The sequence below is a fragment of the Schistocerca piceifrons genome, chromosome 7, assembly GCF_021461385.2.
Source record: "Schistocerca piceifrons isolate TAMUIC-IGC-003096 chromosome 7, iqSchPice1.1, whole genome shotgun sequence".
Classification (NCBI taxonomy): domain Eukaryota; kingdom Metazoa; phylum Arthropoda; class Insecta; order Orthoptera; family Acrididae; genus Schistocerca; species Schistocerca piceifrons.
In genome coordinates, this window is record NC_060144.1 from 11,125,206 (window position 1) to 11,149,322 (window position 24,117).

The 24,117-nt window shown below is 43.0% G+C and overlaps 1 protein-coding gene across 1 annotated transcript in view; it reads right to left on the reverse strand.

Annotated features, from left to right (window-relative positions):
* LOC124805018 (myrosinase 1-like) overlaps positions 1 to 24,117 on the reverse strand; it is a 108,096-nt gene that overhangs the window by 30,716 nt on the left and 53,263 nt on the right. The window contains exons 4-7 of the mRNA XM_047265425.1: positions 19,795 to 19,917; positions 19,533 to 19,713; positions 2,693 to 2,784; positions 756 to 903 (exon numbers count right to left, since the gene is read on the reverse strand). Of these exons, the coding sequence (XP_047121381.1) occupies positions 756 to 903; positions 2,693 to 2,784; positions 19,533 to 19,713; positions 19,795 to 19,917 (544 nt within the window). The remainder of the gene's footprint in view (positions 1 to 755; positions 904 to 2,692; positions 2,785 to 19,532; positions 19,714 to 19,794; positions 19,918 to 24,117) is intronic.

The following is a 24,117-nucleotide window of genomic DNA, read 5'->3' on the forward strand; positions in this document are numbered from 1 at the left end:
ACGTAACAAAATACATTTTTTTACATGTGAAATTTTATCATTTTTTCACTTACTACTGGCTGCATTTGTTTCTGTAGGTACACTTTTCTTCCTAAGTAAGAGAGATTCTTTGATGAATTTTGCACAGCATACAAACTATAGTTACATGTGTATGAAACTCTAGAGTTTATTTAATTTATGAAAAAATGCATGAACTGTTACATTTTAAACTTCTTGTCTAGAAAAAACTCAAATTTTGTAGTTAATTATCTCAATTTTTACCACAGTTTTAATAGATTTGGAAAATTCTAGAGTTTCATACACCTGTAAGTACTGATTGTACGCTGTGCAAAATTCATCGAAGAATATCTCTTACTTAGGAAGAAAAGTGTACCTAAAGAAACAAATGCAGCCAGTAGTAAGTGAAAAAAGTGATGAAATTTCACATGTAAAAAAAAGGTATTTTGCTACGTTTTTGAACTTCCACTTCTATGAGTGTGAGTCCTCAATCCTTCCTGGTCATTCTGACAAAGTTTTATGAATTTATTTGTAAAAGTATAGACAGTAGAAATTAAAATGTGCCTCTCCTGCTCCAAGTCGGCCCCTTTGACGTCCTACCCCCCTTAAGGAACAAACGGTGGGTTCGCTCTTGAGCCCATGTGGAACATTGTAATGTGCAGAAAGACACAACTACAGCGGCTGTTTTAGCAGTTTATAGAAAGGCGATAAACCCACGTGGAGTCTCGTGTTGGAGTAGAATCTGCTGAGACACTCACCCCTGATGTACTGGACCTCTTCCTGTGTGAAGGACGGCAGCCTGGACCTCGGTCTCCCCTCTGCTGCGCTGTTGGCGTCCACCCTCTCTCTCACCACAGCCGGGTAGTCCCCTTCCGCACTGTAGATGGGGTGAGCGTAAATGCCCATCTGCAATACAGAGTAGACCAGCATCCATCTCTGGCAGTCACTACATATCTGTGCCTAACAAACATTCGTGCACAAAATAGTTTTTATGTAGTCGACTTAGAAACTATAAACTACAAAGCAGATGGATCAAAACATTCTCGCCACTATCCATAGAGGGACTGAACGCAGCCTAGTGATGTTGAGAGCACGTAACGCGATAGGGAAAGTACAGGTATAGGATGTTTCACATTCGTCTTACACACACGTATAGGTGAGTTAATAGATGAAGTTTTACTAGGAACCCATGTCCGAAAACATCATCTAAGAACGCCAGGAGCGTTAATGTTTTAGGCGCCGGCGCCTGTAAATGTATCTATTCACATGGTGATTCCGTTATGAAGTTGAAAACTTTCTACGATGTTGCAGAAGAATAAAATTATCAATTTGAGGTAAAGCTCCCTTCACCGGAAACGGACGAGTCGAAAGTTAAAGCGGAGACCGTTCTGCTACCTCTCAAAGTGGCACCGGTATTGTTGTCGCTATGTTGGCAGGGCAGCTAACTTTCAGAAGTGCTAGTGTGGACCAAAAAAAAAAAGGAAAAAAGTGTCCGTTAAATACGGGCTCGAAGATTCATACGCTAAGAGGATGAGCACTAGTTCAATAGAAGAGACGTGTTGCGTAGTAGCGAAGAAGAACGGGTGCTCGTAACTCCTCAGGTATTCATTTTATAGCCAATGTTTACTGGACATATTTTTCCTTTTTTTAGTCCATAATGCCACCTCTGAGAGTTGCCTACTCTCCAACCTCAGCAACAACATTACCCGTACTTGTATTCCACTGACAGAAGTATCAGAATTGTTTTAGACTCGTTCGTTTCCGGTAGAGGGATCCTTACCTCAAATTTATACATTTATCCTTCTCCAGCATCCTAGAAAGTCGGTAGCATTATCACGGAATCACCCTGTACATACATACATTTACAGCGCCGGCGCCTGTGACTTTGACGGTCTAAGGCGCTGCAGTCATGGACTGTGCGGCTGGTCCCGGCGGAGGTTCGAGTCCTCCCTCGGGCATAAGTGTGTGTGTTTGTCCTTAGGATAATTTAGGTTAAGTAGGGTGTATGACTTCATACACTTTTTTTTTAAACATCCACTGTGGACTCCGGACTTTGGGTGCAATAATATACTATGTGGGAGATTCACTTGTGTTTGTATCAGACGTGTGGTAGTAATCAAAGGCGCCATAACAGCCGTGGATTATGTGCAAACCTTCGTGGTTGACGTCTTCTGCTGATAGCGATGGCATATTCCAGCAGGACAACTGTTCATGTCACAAGACTCGAATCGTACTACAGTGGTTTGAGAAGCATGTTTGTGAACTGATGTCTGGGCCGCAAAATTCGCCTGATGTGGACACAATGGAGTATCTCCGGGACGCCATAAGGCATCAGCATCGAGCCAACAAACCGCCGGACCGCTTTTGACAAGTATTGCGTGATTTGTGCGTAAACTTCTGATGCCACACGCTTCCAGAAATCTACTGAACACTTGTCGAATCCATGTCATAAAATGTCTGCTATATTGCGTTCCTAAGGCGGAACAACACGCCATTAAGCAGATGGGCACAATGTTTTGATTCGTCAGTGTATGTTCACAGTACCACAATTTATTACTATTGGGCATTTCAGACAACCAATGGTAATTTTCTTGTGGCGTCAGACGCAATTAGAATTTCAGGCAGAGAATATACAACCTGTACCGACTTAACTGTAGGACCTTTAACTGGCGTACGTCAGTGCTAGTGTACTTACATCGAACTGACGTGCTCTCTCGGCAGCTTCTGCGTCCTCCGTAGAATTAGTAAGGGGCTCAAGGCCGAAACTAAATGTGATTCCCACGCTACCTGCAACATTTTGAAAGCAAATGCTTTACTCAGAACTTATAAAAATATGTATCAGAAAGTTTAGAGATTTATTCTTGATATCAGAACAAATGAATATGGGTCAGAAAATTCTTCGTCAGGGATGTATTATGGAAGGATTTATTATCCAAAGCAGAAAAAATAACACAATTACAAAACACATTTATCGACGTCACGACATTTTGGCTCCATGCATCACCTGATCTTCCGGTCCATATGTTGTACGCTACTCGTGGGCGCCGCGTTAAATCCATTTTGGATACAGCCCCTCAGAACATCGACATTGTATGCAGGAGTTGAATATACCAATGATTTTAAATATTACCAATGGAACAGATCATATGGATTGAAATCTGACTATCGGGTAAGTCATGTAGTGGATCCTCCTCGACAAATTCACCTTTTCGGAAACTGCTTATCGAGATAATGTCAAAGTAGTCGTGTAAAGATAAGTGAAGAACCGTAGTGCATAAACCACATTTGTTAGATAACATCAGTAGGAGTATAGTGAGCATTCTGACAGGGATAACGATCTTATGTCGACGTTACTGACAAGGACTTTTGGTGTTGGGTTACACACTTGGGCTCCTTGCTTCCCTCATTCCCTCTCCCCTGGGGGAACCGCTGGTAATCGATCGAGGTCACCCAGGGGAATCACCCAGGCAATTGTGTCACGTAAGATACAAATGGCAGGACTTTCTGGACGAATATAAGCAGATCATTACTGACGAAAGATCGGTCTGCACCAGGCCCACGCAAGTCTCCACCAACAGCTGAGTGTTAGTGTCCAACGGGCACAATATTTCGGCAAGCGGCCACGTTGCCATCATCAGGTGCGTTGACGAACTGACCGCCGAGGCGCCGACGCCGGCCTTTTATCTCCCCCCCCCCCCACCCCCACCCTCCAGGTGTTCCCAACGTAGTCTGCGCCCAGGGGCGCGTTCCAGCGGCGTCTTCTCAGTTTCTCTGCCAGCTCTCGAAGTCAGTTCGTGGTGGGATATCTTCTTTCTCCTTTTAATCAGATTCAAAGCGGGTTCCTAGGCCTTGCTAAGGATGTAACCGCTATGCCGATTGACCAGCGATTCCTGTATTCGAATCTCGGTAGATTCTTTAATAACATAGTCCTAATATTCTAACATCTGTGTCAGAACCTCGATCTGGTCGTAATTCATTCTGTGTAATTTCGAGAGGCAATGTTCAGCAATCGCCGACATGTTAGGCTACTGCTGCGGAGGCAGGATGTATTGTAATATTATGATTTCTCGTAATTCGGATGGCACGGAGTGATGTTGGGACAAGCATTTCTGCTTATAATACAATACGCCTGTTGTGTACATAGTTCTGCGTAGTCAGCGCGTACACAACTTTCCCACTAGAGCGCGCCCCGCTAAGCACAACAGCGCAGGCGCAGTGCTCGTCCGTCTCCGCACTACGAGATGGCGCTGCCTTTAAAGACGGACCAAATTCTGCTTCCGTCGATCCGCGTATTAATATGTCTCGCAGCCAATGAGATTGCTGCTAACGCAGAACCTTTTCTCCTCGCAGATCACACTCGCGCAGTGATACCTGGACGCGCGAGGTATTATAACGAGTGTACAGACCTCCGATTAGTCAGTCTGCATTAGTCTGTAGCAGTCTGTATTAGTCTGTAGTCAAGTTCGAGCCTGCGCCTAATAAGATTATCATATTCCTGTACATAGCTATCAAGAGAAATGTATAGACACTTTGTCAGGTATCAGAGATATGTGAGAATAAGATTAACGTACCAAGACCAAAGGAACTTCAGATTGTCAATTGTAAACAGCATCCAGAATTAAGTTACGTAATGTCTATGATTTTTATTATTTTAATAAATGTGTGTGAAAATTAATCAAGTTCTGTTTAATGTTGGTCACCGTCAATCTGCTACTCTAAGCGTGCAAGTGGCATTTCTATCGTCTGACCTAACGCCAGAGGATAAACACGCCACGATAAGACCACGAGACATATTGCTGACACTCGCCTACTTCGTTAGAGCGAAAAGTCAAATAATCTGATGGTGTGTGTACCGAAGGTCTTACAGTACGCACACCATAACGCCAAAGGGGTATGATGAGTGGATACTGATGTAAATAGTTGTTAAATGTTTTGGAGGGTTTAACGCTTAGGAGTTAACTTAAACATGAACTGAGATTTTATGTTGTAACATAAGGAAGGATGGATGAGACGTTGGGCTAAGAACTGAGCTTTGTAGCTCAAGTAACCTAATGCTAAGAGGGAAACGGTAAATGTGTGTGAAGTCTTTGGTTTTTGTTGCAGACCGACCACTCGTTCAGACAAAGATGTTCAGGTCTTTCCCAAGAGGGGAGGAATATAATTTCCATCGTGAAGAGAAAATTTGAATGGGTTGAATTCAAATGTTCTTCAAATCTGTTCAGTTATCACTTGTGTAACGCCGTCGCTAATTTCAGGCTTTATGGTGAGACGAGCTGCTCCACAGCAGGCAGTCACAGAGGCGCCGGTATTCGATTTCGTAAACTAGGTTGTTTGCATGCCACAAGGGCTATGCCTGTCCGCGCAATCTTGGCGACGTCGTAGAAAATCGCAACTACCAACCGGCCTCACAGGTGCTTCCACACCATTCGTCCACGGAGATGCTGAGCTGTACTTACCACCAACAAGCAATCGCGCCTTTCACCACTATAATTACAGTCTGATTCTGACACAATTAAGTGCATTCTGGCTGCTCCAGGCCCACGCAAGTCTCCACCACGTTACGAGCCAACGCCGGTTTGGGCAGACACCGCCACCAGATCAGTCCACTGGGTTAAGTCGGCACCTGTGGACCTGGAGCAGTACAACGGATGAGCCATCTCCAGGCTCTACAAAAGCAGCGAACTTCCGCCTTGAAGGGCAGCAGTTCGCGACCAGGGTGGTACCACGGCCAACAACCCGCTCCAGGGCGAGCTTCTCGTCTCGTAGCAGTCGATCTCTACGAAAACCCAGGCAGATGTTCACGTCGCTGAAACTTCTCGCTCACAGCCTCACAGTGATAACTGGGACACGTGCTGCTGAGTGACGAAAACAGTTCCAGCTAAGTAGGAAATGGACGTCACACGTCCAGCACGTTTCAACAGCATTACATAGCATGCCGGAGGACCACACGCCTTCAGGACTTCGATGATTGTAGTAAAAGACTCAATAAAGGTTTTCACCTTTCCTAACCATCAATAGCCAGTACCATCGCCTCAAAACGGCGCCATTCCACCACCTACACACCGTTACGACACCGCTCACCCTGCGTCGATACGTTTCCATGTGGGCAGCCGGCCGGAGTGGCCGTGCGGTTCTAGGCGCTGCAGTCTGGAACCGAGCGACCGCTACGGTCGCAGGTTCGCATCCTGCCTCGGGCATGGATGTGTGTGATGTCCTTAGTTTAGTTAGGTTTAATTTGTTCTGAGTTCTAAGCGACTAATGATCTCAGAAGTTAAGTCGCATAGAGCTCAGAGCCATTTGATCCATGTGGCCAAACAACAAAAATATCGTATACATTTCTAAGAAAGCACGGAGATTTCAATGCCCCTGATGTCAGGGCACGTTCCTCGAAATCTTCCACAAACAGACGGAATAATACGTGACAAAGGGATCCCCAAAGCAACTGTGTCTGTCTACTCACATTACTAGTCACAAAACTGAAAGCAAGTGAAAGCCAACTGACAATAGGTCAAAGAGGCCTTGTGGATCTTCGGAAGGCCATATGACCTAGTGGGGACAGTACAGTAAGAGTTACCACTCCAGACAGTCTCTTGCGACAAATTTATTGATAATGACAACGGAAACTAAGATCTCAGCCGCAGTAAGGCACTGAAATATATCCAATGGCGACTAGTGAAAATATGTGCCGGATCAGGGCTTGACCCCAGGTTTACCACTTTCTGTGAACGGTTGCCTTAACCGTATCAGCTACCCGAGCAGACTTCCCGTCCAAGTTACATAAGCAGTTTCTCTTGTGTCATGCTTATAAACTGCCGCTGAATCAAAAACGGTGTCTGTTGTCTTTTCCGAAAGAACAGAGTAACAAGGCGTTTTACTACAAGCTATATCGAAGTTTTAATGTTACATACAGCAGGAAAGTTCTTCAGGAGGGTTGTTACTCTCCTTCTCGGATCAGCACTAAGCCTGCCTTAGCTTGAATCAGATAGTAGCCACAGCAACTTTCGAATATAGTCGGGCTCATCCAATACAACCGTAGCATTGTCCTTGTCCACGGATAAGATAACAGTATCAGGGTCCACCTTGAGTGAACGCAAAGCATTTGTCTCAGCTGCTTCGATACTAGGGCGAATGTACTCCAGTCAACGAACGGATTGCTTCTGTCCTAAACTCCTCGGCAGAATCAGAAGGTAGTTTAGAAAGAGGCTGTTCGACATTACTTATAAAATCAACAATTGGTAAAAGATTGACCGTCGGTCCAAAGCGTAAACTTTTCCGTAGCACGGATAAAACTTTGTCGTCTAAAGCGTTCTCCGTCAGATTCGATTTCGCCAATTTCTTAACACTGCGGCATTGAGACCCAAGTACTTTCTTAGGTATGTATACAATACCTTTGTTGTTTGGTCTCACGGAAGCGATAATTTAAATAGTTTTATATAACGTTTGAATTCACTCCGTTCGAATTTACGCTTTATAATGGAGGTGTAAAAGGATGGTTGCCTTCCCTTACTTGGTCAGGTGAAGGCTGATGGTACGTCGGGATATGTCGTTCGTAGGAAGGCTACTCACACTGATTTTCATGTTCAGCTGATAGTTGTCGCCCCCCAGCTCAGCTTGAAGGGGTATTTCGTACCTTGGTTCTTAGGACCCACGTCATCTCAGACCCTGACAGATTGTCAGATGAATTAGCCCACCGAGAATTCACCTTTCATCAGAATGGTTACAGTGAAAAACAGGTCAACCGTGATTCGGCTGTGATGAAAGTAACAAGGAGGCATCTAACTCGACGGCCTTTTTGCCTTACACAAAAAGCATTTCTATCAGGATTTGTCATAACTTGCGGACACACCGTGTGAAATGTATGGTTTGGCCGTCACCTAAGGTTAGGGGTCTTATGGTGTGTAAAGGATGATCTTGGTCTGGTTAAGGCGCGTCTCTACCGCATCCCTTGCAGCTGTGGCATGTCATACATTGGTCAGATCATCAGGACCGTGGAGGACCTATGCACTGAGGACAGAGGACAAGTCACACATACAGCTGCAACAGGCACAAATCTGCTGTTGCAGAACATAATCTTGGCACTGGCCATCCTATGAAATGTAGCAGCACGGAGATACTGACATTTATTTAAAAGTGTTGGAATAGTGTTATTAAGGAAGCAGTTGACATTGAATTATGTGACCATGCAAACAGACACCGAAGTTCTTGCTTAAATTCTTCTGAAAATCCTGATCTCTCCCCGGTCATACTCCGGAGGGACAGAGTTAGTGATACTTTTTCATCATTTAGTTATTTATATTCACTATCGATGGTCATCTGTAGTTATTTACAGTGTGTACCTTGTTCTTTTGCGTATACCTCTCATACCGAGGTTTTAAATTTCCTTGCTCTATCGTTGCAGTTGTGCCTTGGGAATGATTAGGTGTGCTCCTGTCGAAATGTCGGTGGTTGTCAAAGACTTTCCGAATTTCACCCCAAATTATAGGAGCATAAAGTTTGATGAAAACTAAGAGCCTCGAAAATAGCAAGAAATTCTGTACATTATAAGTTATATTCATTGGCGGCTGCTGTGTAAGAGCACAAGAGCACGTGAACGTCCTAACCTTTGACACTTTGTGGTTTCATTGGTTAGTTTTCTTTGGGCTCTGTTAAACGTAATATAGACATGGTAATTTCAAACATATTTCACTTATGTCTACCGTGCTATGGTACCTTGCTACTCCACTGGACTCCGTGAAACGTGGCATCGGGGTCGCTAGCCATCTTCAGTTGTGCACGTTTTAAGTAAGTTTTGCGCATGAGCAACTGGTATACGTAATTGCCTTATGTGTCAGATACACACAGATTTTATAAACAAGGTGCACAGCTAGTCCTTACCACTCAACCACGTATTTCCATCGTTGCCACTAGGTGGTAGCACATTGCTGCAGACGTTTCTCCACATTCGCCTGGCATAGATCCTAACTAGATGGTACCACATCCTCATATACCACAATTCATTCCCTATATAGTAACATTAGATTGAACGTCAGTGTATGTTATAGTCATACTGTAAGGAAAACCTATGTTGTTGGTTTCTGCATGAGTTATGGTACATCAAGTTTTGGATTTTATCCTTTTTATCCTTTTGTATTCCTAACAGGAGAGTTCATCGCTTTAGTAGGTTTCTTTTACCTGTAGATGGTACTACGTGAATTTAATGATTTCCACAAACAGCATTTTGTGTTTGAAGTTGGTTGTTTTGATGTGCAGGTGACAGCATGAAACATTGTATCGGCAATTGTATGCAGTCTCAACATGAACTCTGTTGAAACTATTTTAATTGCTCATAGAAAAATAAATTATCAGGACAAGTTAGCCGCAAAGGAACTAAAGCCGCCCACTGGAGAGCCGTTGATTGAGAAATTGACGAAATCAAATAAGTGTAGCTACAATCGAACAAGCAACAAACAAGTGTACAATAAACAAAATGGTTGTGTGGGTGCCTGGTAAGAATATCCAATTTTCAGCTAGGAAGGGATATTCTGCATTTGCGCAAAAAAATAAAAACTCCCACTTACACAAAAATGCGGAACGGAGAGTAGCGAAAGCTTACACGTTACTTCATTCTTGCCCAAAACTGTACTTTGTTAAGTACAAAACAACAAAACTACACAAAAACAATACTTTCCTTCCTCAGACAAGTTTTGTATATTTATTATTATTTTTCTTTCGTAGTAGCTGCAGTTGTATAAATTTGTTCATAACCATAGTTGTTTACAGCAGATTCTATTTTACACTTGCCGCGCTGGATTAGCCGAGCGGTCTCAGGCGCTGCAGTCATGGACTGTGCGGATGGTCCCGGCGGAGGTTCGAGTCCTCCCTCTGGCATGTGTGTGTGTGTGTGTGTGTGTGTGTGTGTGTGTGTGTGTGTGTGTGTGTGTGTGTGTGTGTTTGTACTTAGGATAATTTCGGTTAAGTAGTGTGTAAGCTTAGGGACTGATGATCTTAGCAGTTAAGTCCTATAAGATTTCACACACATTTGAACATTTCACACACTCAGATTTATTTGAATCGAAAAATCTGTGATCACCCAAAATGTAAATTCAAGAGCTGCCACTGGCCGTATTTAATACACGATAAAGTGTAGTTCTTTTCGGTCGTTCTGTTCACGTTGATAGGCTTCCGACCTCAAAGTAACATTCTCGCCAGGCAGTGATCCAGTTTTCCGTGATTACCGGGGCATGCTATCAACATCAAGTCGGACATGTTTGGCACGTCCACGGGTGGAAATGACAAGCTACAGGAAACTGAGTAAGGGAAGGCAGAAAGGAAAAGACCCTCCACTAAGAAAAAACAACTGCAGAAACAGTCTTCCCGAACGTAGGTGGTAACGGCTGAAACATAAGTGGGATTCATGTCACTTAAACGCTCTCATAGCGATACTCGTCGCACCCGTGCTCAAAGTCGTAGAGCTAGGCGATAATGGTTACAGCACACTTCGATTTTGAGTTTCGTACAATGTGGCGTTGCCAAATCTGCGAGTCTATTGTTATTATGATTATTAAATCAATTGCATAGTACACGTACTTCTCAGATTGATTGGGCGAATGCAGTTTCTTGGATGCTATGCTAATACTAAGAACTTATACAAACAAATTATTAATGTATTAAAACATATTAAGAGTGTACAAAAGTAAACTAATGACCGTCATTATAACAGGAGAGTGCTTGAAATGGTACGATGAGCCCCGTACCACTAGAAATGTCAATTTAGGTTTTTCAAGAGCATTGACAACACGCAAGTCACACTGGACTTTACTCTTCTGCCTTAATAGCGAGCCCAGGATGAGATGGGAAATGTGTTAATTTATTACGTGTCTCTACCCACTGTTCAATATTCTTTCCTGGGTTCACTTCTGAATGACTGGGTGGGTGACTGAATTTGTTTTGAAAGTTCCGTGGGGAAGCAGAGAGTAAACACTTGTTGTAACAGTAATTCCGCAGTCGAGTATAGCAGGAGGTCAGAGATGTGTCGCTTCTGCCAGAGCGCCCTAGGCAGAAGTTGGCACTCTATATAACAGGCTCGTTCTCCCCTCCGGCTCCAGTAAAGAAGGGGCCCCGGAAAATAGCGAATAGTCAAACACTCTTGGTCCAGGCGCGTGAGTATAACGAAGATAATACTTGTAGATAGTAGAGGCTTGAGTTATTTCAACATATAGCGCGATAGTTTCTTTCCGATGTATCACTCAACAAAAAGTATTTCACGATTAAGTTTTCATTTCTTTCATTTAGTTTCTACATGCAGATTCCAGTTTAATACGAAGAACTTTGTTCATTACAAAACGCAATCATGATAATATATGGTTCACTGCATTTAGCCACTCATGATAAGCTAAGTTCCTAATGTATATGCATATTTGTACACAAGGGACTGGTGACCTCAGATGTTAAGTCCCATAGTGCTCAGAGCCATTTGAACCATTTTGTAAGGACCTTTTTATTTTCTAATTCTTAAGCCACGATCCGTTTCGGACTCTTACACACCCACCGTCATCAGGTGTGGTACTGAAAATAAACAAGAGACCAAAGCTAATAACAAATCTTACACGCTGCAGTACATTTGAGAAAAGAAAAAGTAAGTACTGTACAACATTCTAGAAAACAGTAGTCGGGCAAGGTGCGGTAAAACTCAAGTCGATGTCAAAGCGACACCAGACGATACAACGGACGACTGCCTGGGTAGAGAAATATGCATTGACACTCAACACTTTGTGATGCGATCCCGAGCACCGCGATGGACGAGTATAGGACGTTGGGTACCATCAGCGAGTGCTGACCGCGGAGCAGCGTACACGAAAGAAGCAGCAAATAGATAAACTAGATTGGCAAACGAACTGCTGAAGCCGGCCGGAGTGGCCGTGCGGTTCTAGGCGCTACAGTCTGGAACCGAGCGACCGCTACGGTCGCAGGTTCGAATCCTGCTTCGGGCATGGAAGTGTGTGATGTCCTTAGGTTAGTTAGGTTTAATTAGTTCTAAGTTCTAGGCGACTGATGACCTCAGAAGTTAAGTCGCATAGTGCTCAGAGCCATTTGAACCATTTTTTTTTTAAACTGCTGAAACATCCCATTAGAAAAATTTATGAATGATTGTGCTGGTAAGCCCCTTACGTTATTTGATTTTCAAACAGCTGAGCAAAATTGAACGTAGTCAGACATTTCTCTCTTTACATATTCTGATCATCACTAAACTGACACACAATATTTTTAGCGCAACGCAATCTGACTTTCAATAATCCTTACAAAATAATGGCCGTGACTAACAATAACCTATACCTTTCATGAATCACTTACCTCACAAAAATCTTCGTTACTCGAACTACTGCAATACAGCGAGCGCCAATACTGCCATCTAAATGAAAGATACTAACTACTGAAGGATTAACTACTGATAGGCATACTCACGAATGAGATTTTGATAGAGAACAAACAATGTACTTACCTTAATAATGTTCAAAAGTCATTATATATATATATATATATATATATATATATATATATCAGTTCATGACATCAAGTCTTACAAATGTACGGTTTTGATGGACACACGTCCAGATCATCCGCTCTCAAAAATCCGCCATCTCATTCCCCACATCCACCACTGCTGGCGGCTCACCTCCAACTGCGTAACGCTACGCGATGTTAACAGCCAACTGCCCAACACTAGAATAGTTCAATGATGCAACCCAGCCACAGACTGCACACAGCACAGACAGTGATTTTCATACAGATCGGTACGTGGCGTTACCAACATAAAAACCTAAACAGCCTACTTACACTGGCATCTGTTGACTGGAAGAAAAATTTGAATTACTGACTACAGCCGCGCGGGATTAGCCGACGGTCCCAGGCGCTGCGTCATGGACTGTGTGGCCGGTCCTGGCGGAAGTCCGAGTCCTCCCCAGGGCATGGGTGTGTGTGTTTGTGCTTAGGATAATTTAGAGTAAGCAGTGTGTAAGCTTAGGGACTGATGACCTTAGCTGTTAAGTCCCATAAGATTTCACACACTTGAATATTTTTTTACTGATTACATGCAAAAGGGGAAAAGAACATTGCAAGTGTTGTGTCTAGGAATCCTGCATAGTCGATTCGCTAGACAAACAAACAAAACGTACTAATGCGCTTTATTACAACGACACAGTTACAATACTTAACTTTGATAAATGTGCCGCAAGCAAAGGGCGACATATAAAATGATCAGTCTTCTTCAGAATAGACAAACACAAGTTTGTGATAGGTAGCATTTGCTAATGATAGAGGCTACGGTGCGTCTGCTAACCAAGTGCCTAACATTGAAGATGCTGCTACCACTCGGGCGCGGCACTTACGTCGTCTTCACATACGGGCCGATGCTATGGCGTTGTCGTCCTGAAGGGAGGTCCATTAGCGTACTATTGGCTGACCTCTTCTCACAGCCTTCTCTTTCCTGTCGTTCCCGACTGGCGTGCCGGCGCTGACTATATGCCGTAACAGCAAGGAAGTTAAAAGTACATTATGACTGAAGGAACACACTGAACAAAGGCAGTAAAGAACTGTCAAATTTTTAATTTAGTGGAGACGCATATGGTGACGTGCGATAACGTGCCACAGTCATGAGTTGAAAGAACGTATATTTTGTGTTAGCAGAAGAGCCAACACCGTGTTACGAGTGGGGGCCGAAATGCACGCGTTTTAGCTCACACAGGCGGGCGTGAGGAGGGAAGGACTATACTGACGTGAGGTCCGAAACATGACAAGGAATTAGAATTCAGAAAGCGGACGTAGCTAGTTGATACTTAACTTTAATCCATTTATGATGAACGTCGCTCTTGACGGTACATGATTCACAATATTATCTGTTCGGATTATAGTAACTGAATATGGCGCCTTGCTAGGTCGTAGCAAATGACGTAGCTGAAGGCTATGCTAACTATCTTCTCGGCAAATGAGAGCGTATTTGTCAGTGAACCATTCCTAGCAACGTCGGCTGTACAACTGGGGCGAGTGCTAGGAAGTCTCTCTAGACCTGCCGTGTGGCGGCGCTCGGTCTGCAATCACTGACAGTGGCGACACGCGGGTCCGACGTATACTAACGGACCGCGGCCGATTTAAAGGCCACCACCTAGCAAGTGTGGTGTCTGGCGGTGACATCACAGTATACATGTGCCATTCCTATTAAAAAACATCTCGCTACTAAGCAAAACTGGAGGTAGCTAAACCTTAAAATCCACACTGTCAAAAACTTCTACACCAATGAATAGCTAGCAGCAATAGCACTAAAGGGACACGTTAAAAGCAGGAGCAATTACAGAGCTGCTAACTAAAAGCTGTAAACTCAATAAGTTAAGAGTTTTACTCCAATTCTGTACTGCTTCTGTTCAATGCATTCGTTCACTATCGTAAAGTACTTTAAACGCTTTTCGTGCTACTTTCTTGCAATGTTATTTTTTTCCCCTTTTTCCCCTTTTTACATTATGGAATGACAGACAACTCTTAATTTAATAAGGACACAGATAATGACGCACGATAACGCGCCTTAGTCATAGGCTATAAAGTTAGAAATATGGAAACTTCTAGAGCCATTTAAAATAGAAACTGGGTGGATTTTTCTGTCCTCCCTATAGGATGTATAGTAGCTAAGCCTAATTCAGGATCACGTCGCCATATGCGTTTCCACTAAATTTAAAATTTGCATGCCATCTTGGAAAGTGGAGAAAAAATTTTGGTGTGCTTTACGGTTATACATGAGGTTTAAGTCGTTGGCTTTCAGTTAAGAGTTTTACTCCAATTCTGTACTGCTTCTCTTCAATGCATTCGTTCACTATCGTAAAGTACTTTAAACGCTTTTCGTGCTACTTTCTTGCAATGTTATTTTTTCCCCCCTTTTTCATGTAAGTCACCGGTTCAACTTATGAACGGCCGGGCTAGTTGTTCCAGTGTTGTTCTTCCCATCAACAGATGGCAGTACTTTAGCCAACCTAGTTTACCAGTTTACTTGCTCCTTCGTGTACGCAACTCCGCACTCTGCGCTCGCTGGTGATACACCGCGTCCTATATTCGCCCACCGCGTCGCTCGGGACCGCACCAAATAGTGTAAGTGTCCTGGTGTCCATTGCATATTTCTCTACCCACGCAGTCGTCCGTTGTATTGTCTGGTGTCGCGTTGGCGTTGACTTAAGTTTTACCGCATCGAGTCCGACCGCTGTTGTATGAAACTTGTTTTTTGGTTGATTGGTTGATTTTGGGGAGGGGACCAAACATGTCATCAGTCCCATTGGAGTAGGTTAAGGAGGGGGAGGGAAGTCGGCCGTGCCCGTTCAAAGGAACAATCCCGGCATTTGCCTGAAGCGATTGAGGGAAATCACGGAAAACGTAAATATGGATGACCGGACACGGGCTTGAACTTTCATCCTCCCGAAAGCGTTTCCAGTATGCTAAACCCTGCGCCACCTCACTCGGTCTTCTTTCTTTTCTCATTTTATTTCTCTACTAATAACCATTTGTGTGTGTGTGTGTGTGTGTGTGTGTGTGTGTGTGTGTGACTGGCCGTCAATGGCTCGAAGAAACCATTCCGAGCTATTCACCGTCAGTCACATTCGGTGATGGTCCTAACAAATCTATCTTCTTTTTATATTTTTCTTAAAAAAACAACAAAATTTTATTTATATTTCAACCTCAAATTATTGACATTTTGAAAAGTATCATTCATTGTAAATGTTGTAGATAAAACAAAAGGAGAGAAAACTGTAAAAGCCGGCCGGTGTGGCCGAGCGGTTCTAGACCCTTCAGTTTGGAACCGCGCGACCGCTACGGTTGCAGGTTCGAATCCTGCCTCGGGCATGGATGTGTGTGATGTTCTTAGGTCAGTTAGGTTTAAGTAGTTCTAAGTTCTAGGGGACTGATGACCTCAGATGTTACGTCCCATAGTGCTCAGAGCCATTTGAACCAAAACTGTAAAAAGATGAAAAACGAAAATTGTAAGATGTACGACCTATTTTAAACATTAGGTAACAGGTCTATAATTTGGCAATAAATAAATAAATAAAATAAAAAAATAAACCGTCTCATCTGTACTACTGCGTGTAAAAGTTGTTATCTTCGGTCTCTTGCTTATCTTCAATACCACACCTGATGGTGGTGGGCATGTAAGAGCCCCAAACCGATCGTTGTTTAAGTATTGCAAAATGAAAAGAACCTCACAACTGAAGTGGCATGTTCAACCTCTACATCAACCATTATTTTGGAACGAGGTCCCTTAATTTATATTGTCCTTGTCATTGTCCTGACCCATCCATGTCACATCCGTCTTGAACACGAGCCTAGCCGTGCTTACTACCTGGTACCCTTGTGTACATTATTTCTTCTTCTACTGAGTGTGTTAAAGAACCTTTTAGTTAATTAAATGCCATGAAAGGTTGTTAAGACTAAATTACCGTCTTTTGTGAATTGCGTGCATGCGTTTGAAGCTTTATGTCCCTTCTATAATGAGTAATAAGGGGAAAGTACATCGTATTAAAATTACCCGCTGTTTAACGGCATTTTGCCCATGCAAGGGAAGCCAAGAGTAATAACGTTTAACGTGGGTATGCCAAGTGTAATATTTATTAGTTCCCAAAATATGTAAATTGTGAACCTCATATGGTATGTTGCACTACCCTCCAAAACCTTATGCCAGGTGCAACAAATACGATGGATTTCTGAAAGTAACAATGGCGCCCACTTCTCCCAGCACAAACGCAGGTGACTTGCTCATCTTTTATAAGAATGTCACACAGTCGTCGACCTGGGTGGTTTCTTCTCCGCCGGCACCGGGCGTTAACGTGCATGCAGTAAACACTGCGTAATGAAACGGCAAAAGTGAAAAATCTCACTGCTGCTAGAAATGAAATTACGAAATATTGGGACTCCACTTGATTTTCTTTTGTTAATGGAATCACAAAATAAAGAAAATGATTCCCAGAGCCAGGGAATTTTCGGTATATTTATTATTTCCCGAACATCGTAAAAAGTCACAACAAAATGCTCCACACGGACTCACAATTCACTCGAGATCGCACATATATATTTCGCTAAATTATTCCATCTTCAAGCGAAATTGTACTTCATACATTAAATCACTTGTTGCCTTCCCGGAAATAGATCATAGTCTAGTAGTCAGCTGTCGTAACAGTTTTGCGTCTGCCGGCTAAAGGCTCGCTTGTGATTAGTTATTGGTATACCAATGGCTATAAATAGCAACTAAAATCTGTGATTAGTCAGAATCCTAATTGAACGTTATAGTAATTACTTTTAACAAAATGGTTCAAATGGCTCTGAGCATTATGGGACTTAACATCTGAGGTCATCAGTCCCCTAGAACTTAGAACTACTTAAACCTAACTAAACTAAGGACATCACACACATTCATGCCCGAGGCAGGATTCGAATCTGCGACCGTAGCGGTCGCACGGTTCCAGACTGAACCGCCTAGAAGCGCTCGGTCACACCGGCCGGCTTACTTTTAACAAGTTCTCCGTACAAGTAACGACAGGAGCAGAAATAATAAAATATTCGCTTCTTGGCCGCCAAGCTGTCTCTCAATGTTCCGGTACGATTCAGCTTGTATTCCCCCGACCGTTCTTACGCTCTGGCGCGCAGTGGGATGGGTAGGTCGAATGACACTAATTTCTTAGTGGGTTCCAGCGACAAAAACCTTTATATACTGTGCATTAGAGCGTAACAACAAAACATAGTAACTTGTAGGCAGAGATGTTGCATAAACGCCACACATTCTTGTGAATAACCATGACAGTCTCATGTTTTTTAATCGTAAATTATTTTCCGTTCTTTGTGATCATCTACTCTTCCAAACTTGAGTTCATCCCACTCCAACGACAATTTTGTACATTAATATTTTTAGAAAGGGAACAAAACTGATTTATGATAATGAGTCCCACGCCAATTCTTGCACTGTCACTTTGCACTGAGCTTTTGTGTTAATATACCCGAGTTATCCACTGCGTTTCCATGGAATATCGACGACAGAATCACTGCTGAGAAAGCTAGGTTCCAACTATGGAGTCGTTGAGTAATACCGAAGTGATTTCTTGCGTTCCTCAAGGCCCTTATCTACATGAACGACTTAGGACACAATATGAGCAGCCGTCTTTGGTTGTCTGCAGATGATGCTGTCGTTTTCCGTCTAGTAAACTCATCACAAGATCTAAACAAATTGGAAAACGATTTGGAAAATATATCTGAATGGTGCGAAAACTGGCAGCTGCCACTAAATAATGAAAAGTGTTAAGTCATACACATGAGTGCTAAAAGGAATCCGTTAAACTACGTTTACACGATAAACCAATCAAATCTAAAGGTCGTAAATTGAATTAAGTACCTAGGAATTACAGTTAGGAACACATTTAAATTGGAAAGAACACATAGAAAATGTTGTAGGGAGGCTGAACCAAAGACTGCCTTTTATTGGCAGAATACATAGCGATGAGACTGCCTACACTACGCTTGTTCGTCCTCTCTTGGAGTACTGTTACGTGATCTGGGATCCTTACCAGACAGGATTAATGGAGTACATCGAGAAAGTTCAAAGAAGAGCAGCACGTTTTGTATTATCCCGAACTGGGGAGAGAGTGTCACGGACACGATACAGGATTTGCGATGAGCACCGTTAAAACAAACGCGTTGCTCGTTGCGGCGGAAACTTTTCACGAAATTTGAATCACCAACTTTCTTCTCCGAATACGAAAATATTTTATTGACGCCGACCTACATCGGGAGAGAGATAGAGGTGTTCGTTTTTGCACACGCTGTTCGAAAGTGGAATAATAGAGAAGTAGTGTAAAGGTGGTTCGATTAACCCTCTGCCAGACACTTGAGTGCGATTTGCAGGGTATCCATGTAGATGTAGATAGAAATGTATGGAGAGCTGCGACCTACCTTCCCCATTGCTGAAAAAGAGGTTCAGAACCTGTACCTCCTGGCTATGATGAGAAATGGACTAACTGAGAGTCAATGACATCTGGATTTGGCAGATCAAAGGTTAATTTGGCATGATGGGGCTACAGTGATCAAGATGATAGTGTAACTGTGGAAAAGACCGGACTGTCAATCATATATTCCAGTGCCGTCTACATCCAGCCTCTTGCACGGAGGAAAATGCATTGGAAGTGTCCACGTTTTAGGTAAAAGAAATATAGTCGTAACTCTGTACAATATGTGCGTCTCTGATACGAGAGTAAGAAAATAAAAGAAATCTGTACACCAGGAAAATTTTAAATTTCACAATTATGATAATAACGAAAGGCTAAATACTCATTTCGGATCATTAGAAAGTACTCGGGTTAGTAGCCTCTAACTGCTGTTTAACTTTATACCTGAAGGTTTGGAGCACCGTGATAGACATGAAGAGTTTTGGACAGATGAAAATAAAGAGTATGTAAGGAAATAAGGAAGTCTGACGACAAGACAAGAGACGATCAGTGTAGGTGGTTACACGACACGCTGAACTACGACAGTGCACTGACCGTTCTGCGTAGCCCTGTACTGTTCGTCGTACAGGTGCCAAACACGCGCATGCGCCTTGAGCATTGCGTGAGTCGCCAGGTAGTCGCCTATTCCAGAAGCGTTCTGTCCGGGAGCAATATTGGCGCTTGCGTACCCTCTCAGGAAGACAGCCGGCTCGTTGAACGTCGTCCACCACTTCACCTGTACAGACAGATGCTGCTAATAATTTTTTTTTTAAATATATGTAGGTCACTGACAGTATTGAGTGGAATTTAGACTCACCCTGTCCCCAAAGTTTTCGAAAAGTATCCTGGCGTGCTCCACAAAATAATCGACAATCAACTCGTTGGGCCAACCACCAAGGTACTGCAGCGATTGAGGCATGTCCCAGTGATAGATCGTCACCTAAAAGACAGTACATCACAGAGATCAAGGCATCCAACTTCGTGATGCTTCCATCAGAATAATAACTAGCAACCAATGCTGTACAGGCTGTTCAATTGACTCTTTTATTAGAACATGTTACGCGTTTCGGGATTACACCAATCTTCAGACATCACAAACTTCAACTCCTTCCTAACCAACCAGGCGTACAGCCTTGATAACTCAAAGTGTCGAATAAGATATGACTGCGACACAAGCAGTATACGCTCTGCTTCAAGACGCCTGGTTGGTTAGGTAGGAGTTGAAGTTCGTGATGTCTGAAGGTAGGTGTAATTCCGAAACGCGTAACATGTTCTAATAAAAGAGTCAATTCATAAAATGAAGGCTTTCACGACCGGATGGTACTGTTGTTGGTAATTCGTCCGGGTTATATGGCGCTGGTCCATGGAACACTTCTATTCCTAACGTTTCGTCCAATACCACGTTGGACATCCTCAGAGGTATGGCTGGTCCTGTTGAGTCCTGCCGACTGACGAGTCGAGTGTCGGAGAGCGGCCTCAATACCTAGGAAAGTGGGCGTGGTCTAGCTTGCACATAGTAGCAGAGAGAAAACTAGTCAAAGATAAAATGTAAATATCGATAACAGTCCGTCATAGATAAAAATCACTTATCGATTCTGTAACGCCACTGTCCATATCTCGCTTAATTTCAAGGCCTCTTCATTTCTATTAAAATTATCTTCATGTTTATAAATTTCAATAGCCTCCCTATACAGTCGTGGATAATAGTTCGTGGTAGCACTTAAAACCGTAGTTTCAGAAAACTTACTACATGGTCACCGGACTGAAGTGCATGCTCCGCAACGGCTGATTTATATATTTTACCCAGTCGGCAAAGACTTGTGCCCCTTTACCCTCGTATTCACCCTTCTTTTCGTAGTACCAATATAGACCTTGCCACAGGCACACGGAATTTTATACACACCGCTAGATGATAATGGTGGCCTTCTATCTTTAACAGAACGAAGTACTTGTCCTATTTTTCTGGTAGGTTGGAATACCGCTTTCAATTTATGTTTCAGCAAAATTTTGCCGATTCGATCTGTAACCTTACTAATGAAAGGTAAAGACACCGTATTCTTCCATTGTTGTGCACCATCCTTGTCCTTTGGCCTGCAGTAATTAGGTCTTAAGACTCTATTAATTTCTTTGTTTGAGTACCCATTCTTTTCGAAGGCCTGTTTCAGATCATTCAGTTCCGTATCCAGATGTTCCGGCGTACAAATACGTTTTGCCCTGTACACTAAACTTTTGATTACACCTCTTTTTTGTTGTGGGTGATGATTGGAGTTCTTATGTAAGTATCTATCAGTATGTGTGCTCTTCCTAAACAATGTTTTAGACTGCCATCGGTCTGTCTCATGACTAACACATCGAGAAACGAAATAGCCTGGTCTTTTTCCACTTCAATGGTCTGAATTTTAGGGTTTATGCTATTTAGATAATCAAAACATTCGTCTAAGGCTTTTTTACCGTGTGTCCAAACCACGAATGTGTCGTCTACATAACGATACCAACAACATGGTCTCTTATTTGCTTTATTCAACGCTAATTGTTCTAATTTCTCCATGTAAAAATTGGCAATCGCAGGGCTCAACGGGTTATTCATGGCAACACCATCCATTTGCTCATAAAACTCTTCATCCCACTGAAACTGACTAGATGTGAGACAGTGTCTAAACAGAGCGGTCAAATCTTCAGGGAAAACTTCCGTTATGTAAACCATAACTTCATTGACCGGAATCATAGTAAACAGAGATACAATATCAAAACTAACCAAAATGTGTTCAGGAGCCAAGGTTAGACCTTCAATTTTCTCAATAAAATGACGTGAATCCCTCACGTAAGAATCAGTCTTTCCAACGTATGGTTGTAGAAGAGTAGCTAGATACCTAGGTATTTGACAAGTAGGGGAATCAATCGCACTAACAATGGGTCTCAGAGGCAGATTTATTTTGTGAACTTTAGGTAAACCATAAAGTCTGGGACACTTAGCTTCACACATTAGCAAAAATTTTTTATCCTTGTGTGGAATGGAAGTAGAAGAATTTATCAATGTATTAATTTTCCTCAAAATAACAGCCGTCGGGTCTCTTCTAAGCTTATTGTAATATCCCGTCACTAATAGATCCAAAATATAACCCGGAAGAATCATCAACAACAAAAGAGTCAATTGAACATCTCATGACTTTATTGCGATTGTACAGCATTGGTTGCCAATTATTAACATGAAAATGATCGCAGGGCTCAGAAGGGATTTTATGTCCTGTACAGCACGCGCTTCCATCAGAAAGATACATTCCTTTCCGAACCTTTTTACCAAAAGCTAGTGCCCCGAAGCTAGTCGCATCAGCGCAAGCCAGTGAGTCGTTCAGAGGTCCTGCACAGGACGAGCCGCCGCTGCCAGTGCAGCCGTAGGCAGCAGTGGCTGGTGTAACAGGCGGTGCGCGTGGGGACGTTTGGCAAGGGATGATAACCGCACTTGTCTGATGCCTTCGAAACGCTCCATTGATAGGAGGGTCATCGACTCTGCCTGTGTCTATATTTCTCGCTTCAGATCGCTATTTGGACAGTCTGCGCAAGTTTATGACGACTTACGCTACGCTCTGGACTTTGTTTCTGGCTAGGCGTTCACCGCGTGAACCACACCGTCATCGACCACATGAACGTTTGCTTCTTCCACAACTCTCTGCATCATCGGCAGTGTGAATGATCATAAACTGTGTTCTAGAAACGCCGACGAGGATATAAAAATACGACAGAGAAATATTACATTAATAGAGTGACGTATCATTCCTAAAATTATTCAGTATAATTCTGACAATTGAATAAAAACATATTGAAATTTTTGTAGTCCTTAACTTACGAAAGCCTTTCGGAACAAAATGGCTCTGAGCACTATGGGACTTAACATCTGAGGTCATCAGTCCCCTGGAACTTAGAACTACTTAAACTTAACTATCCTAAGGACATCACACACATCCATGCCCGAGGCAGAATTCGGGCCTGCGACCGAAGCAGTCGCGCGGTTCCGGACTGAAGCGCCTATAACCGCTCGGCCACAACGGCCGGCTTTCGGAACAGAATCTCAATCTGTTCACTTCGATGTATCGCTTTCAGTTGCTAGACTGTCGAGACAATCGCTCTCGAGAAAGCGGTATGTCTTCATCAACTTGAAAACTGAAAAACTCCTTTCACCATACGTAACGCGCCGGAGTACTACCGTACTTCCTGTTAAGATAAGCCATGGGTGAAACATAAGCCCATTCAGATGGGGATTTATTTGAAAAGTTAACTTCAAAAATAGATTTGCACTGATTAGGACAATGTTTCGTACTGGAGTCAGTGCCGCCTCATAACCACACATTTCGCATTTGTATCGCACACGTATCTTTCGTGGACCCATGTTTACTGGAACGCATCTGCTTCTGTTATCATATACTATCAACTATTTCAGTTATTGCTGTTAGCATTACGGTACGTCCTGTATACAAATTTTGCATGCCTCTGGCACATCTCGGCATGGCGCCCCTAGCTATTTGTGGACCTTAAGCCGGGTCTGGACGTTTGTCACCTGAACGGTGGAAGTGAAGTTGTGAGCGACTAATATCATTAACAAAAGTCGGGTAATAGAATTACGGAGCTAGCATTTGTAATAAGAGTTTTTAATGACCAACGTAAAATTTATAGAGTATGTAGCTCTACATTGCTGAAAACTTAAAGTTTGGGAAAAGAGTCATACAAACGTTTCGAGAGATCGACATTTATCCCTTCAACAAAATACATATAAAGTAGCAGCCCAGCCCTGCTTTGCAATGGGAAACATTAAGTACCTACGGATGGACGACTTGTCTGGTGTAGTCGGTTGGGTTGGGTTGTTTTGGGGGAGCAGACCAAACAGCGAGGTCATCGGTCTCATCGGATTAGGGAAGGAAGTCGGCCGTGCCCTTTCAAAGGAACCATCCCGGCATTTGCCTGAAGATATTTAAGGAAATCACGGAAAACCTAAATCAGGATGACCGGATGCGGAATGGAACCGTCGTCCTCACGAATGCGATCCACTGTGCTAACCACTGCGCCACGTCGCTCGGTGTCTGGTGTAGTGATAATAAATTATTGAGGGTGTAACTAAATTCAGTTTACAGACTTTGCCGAGTTTTAG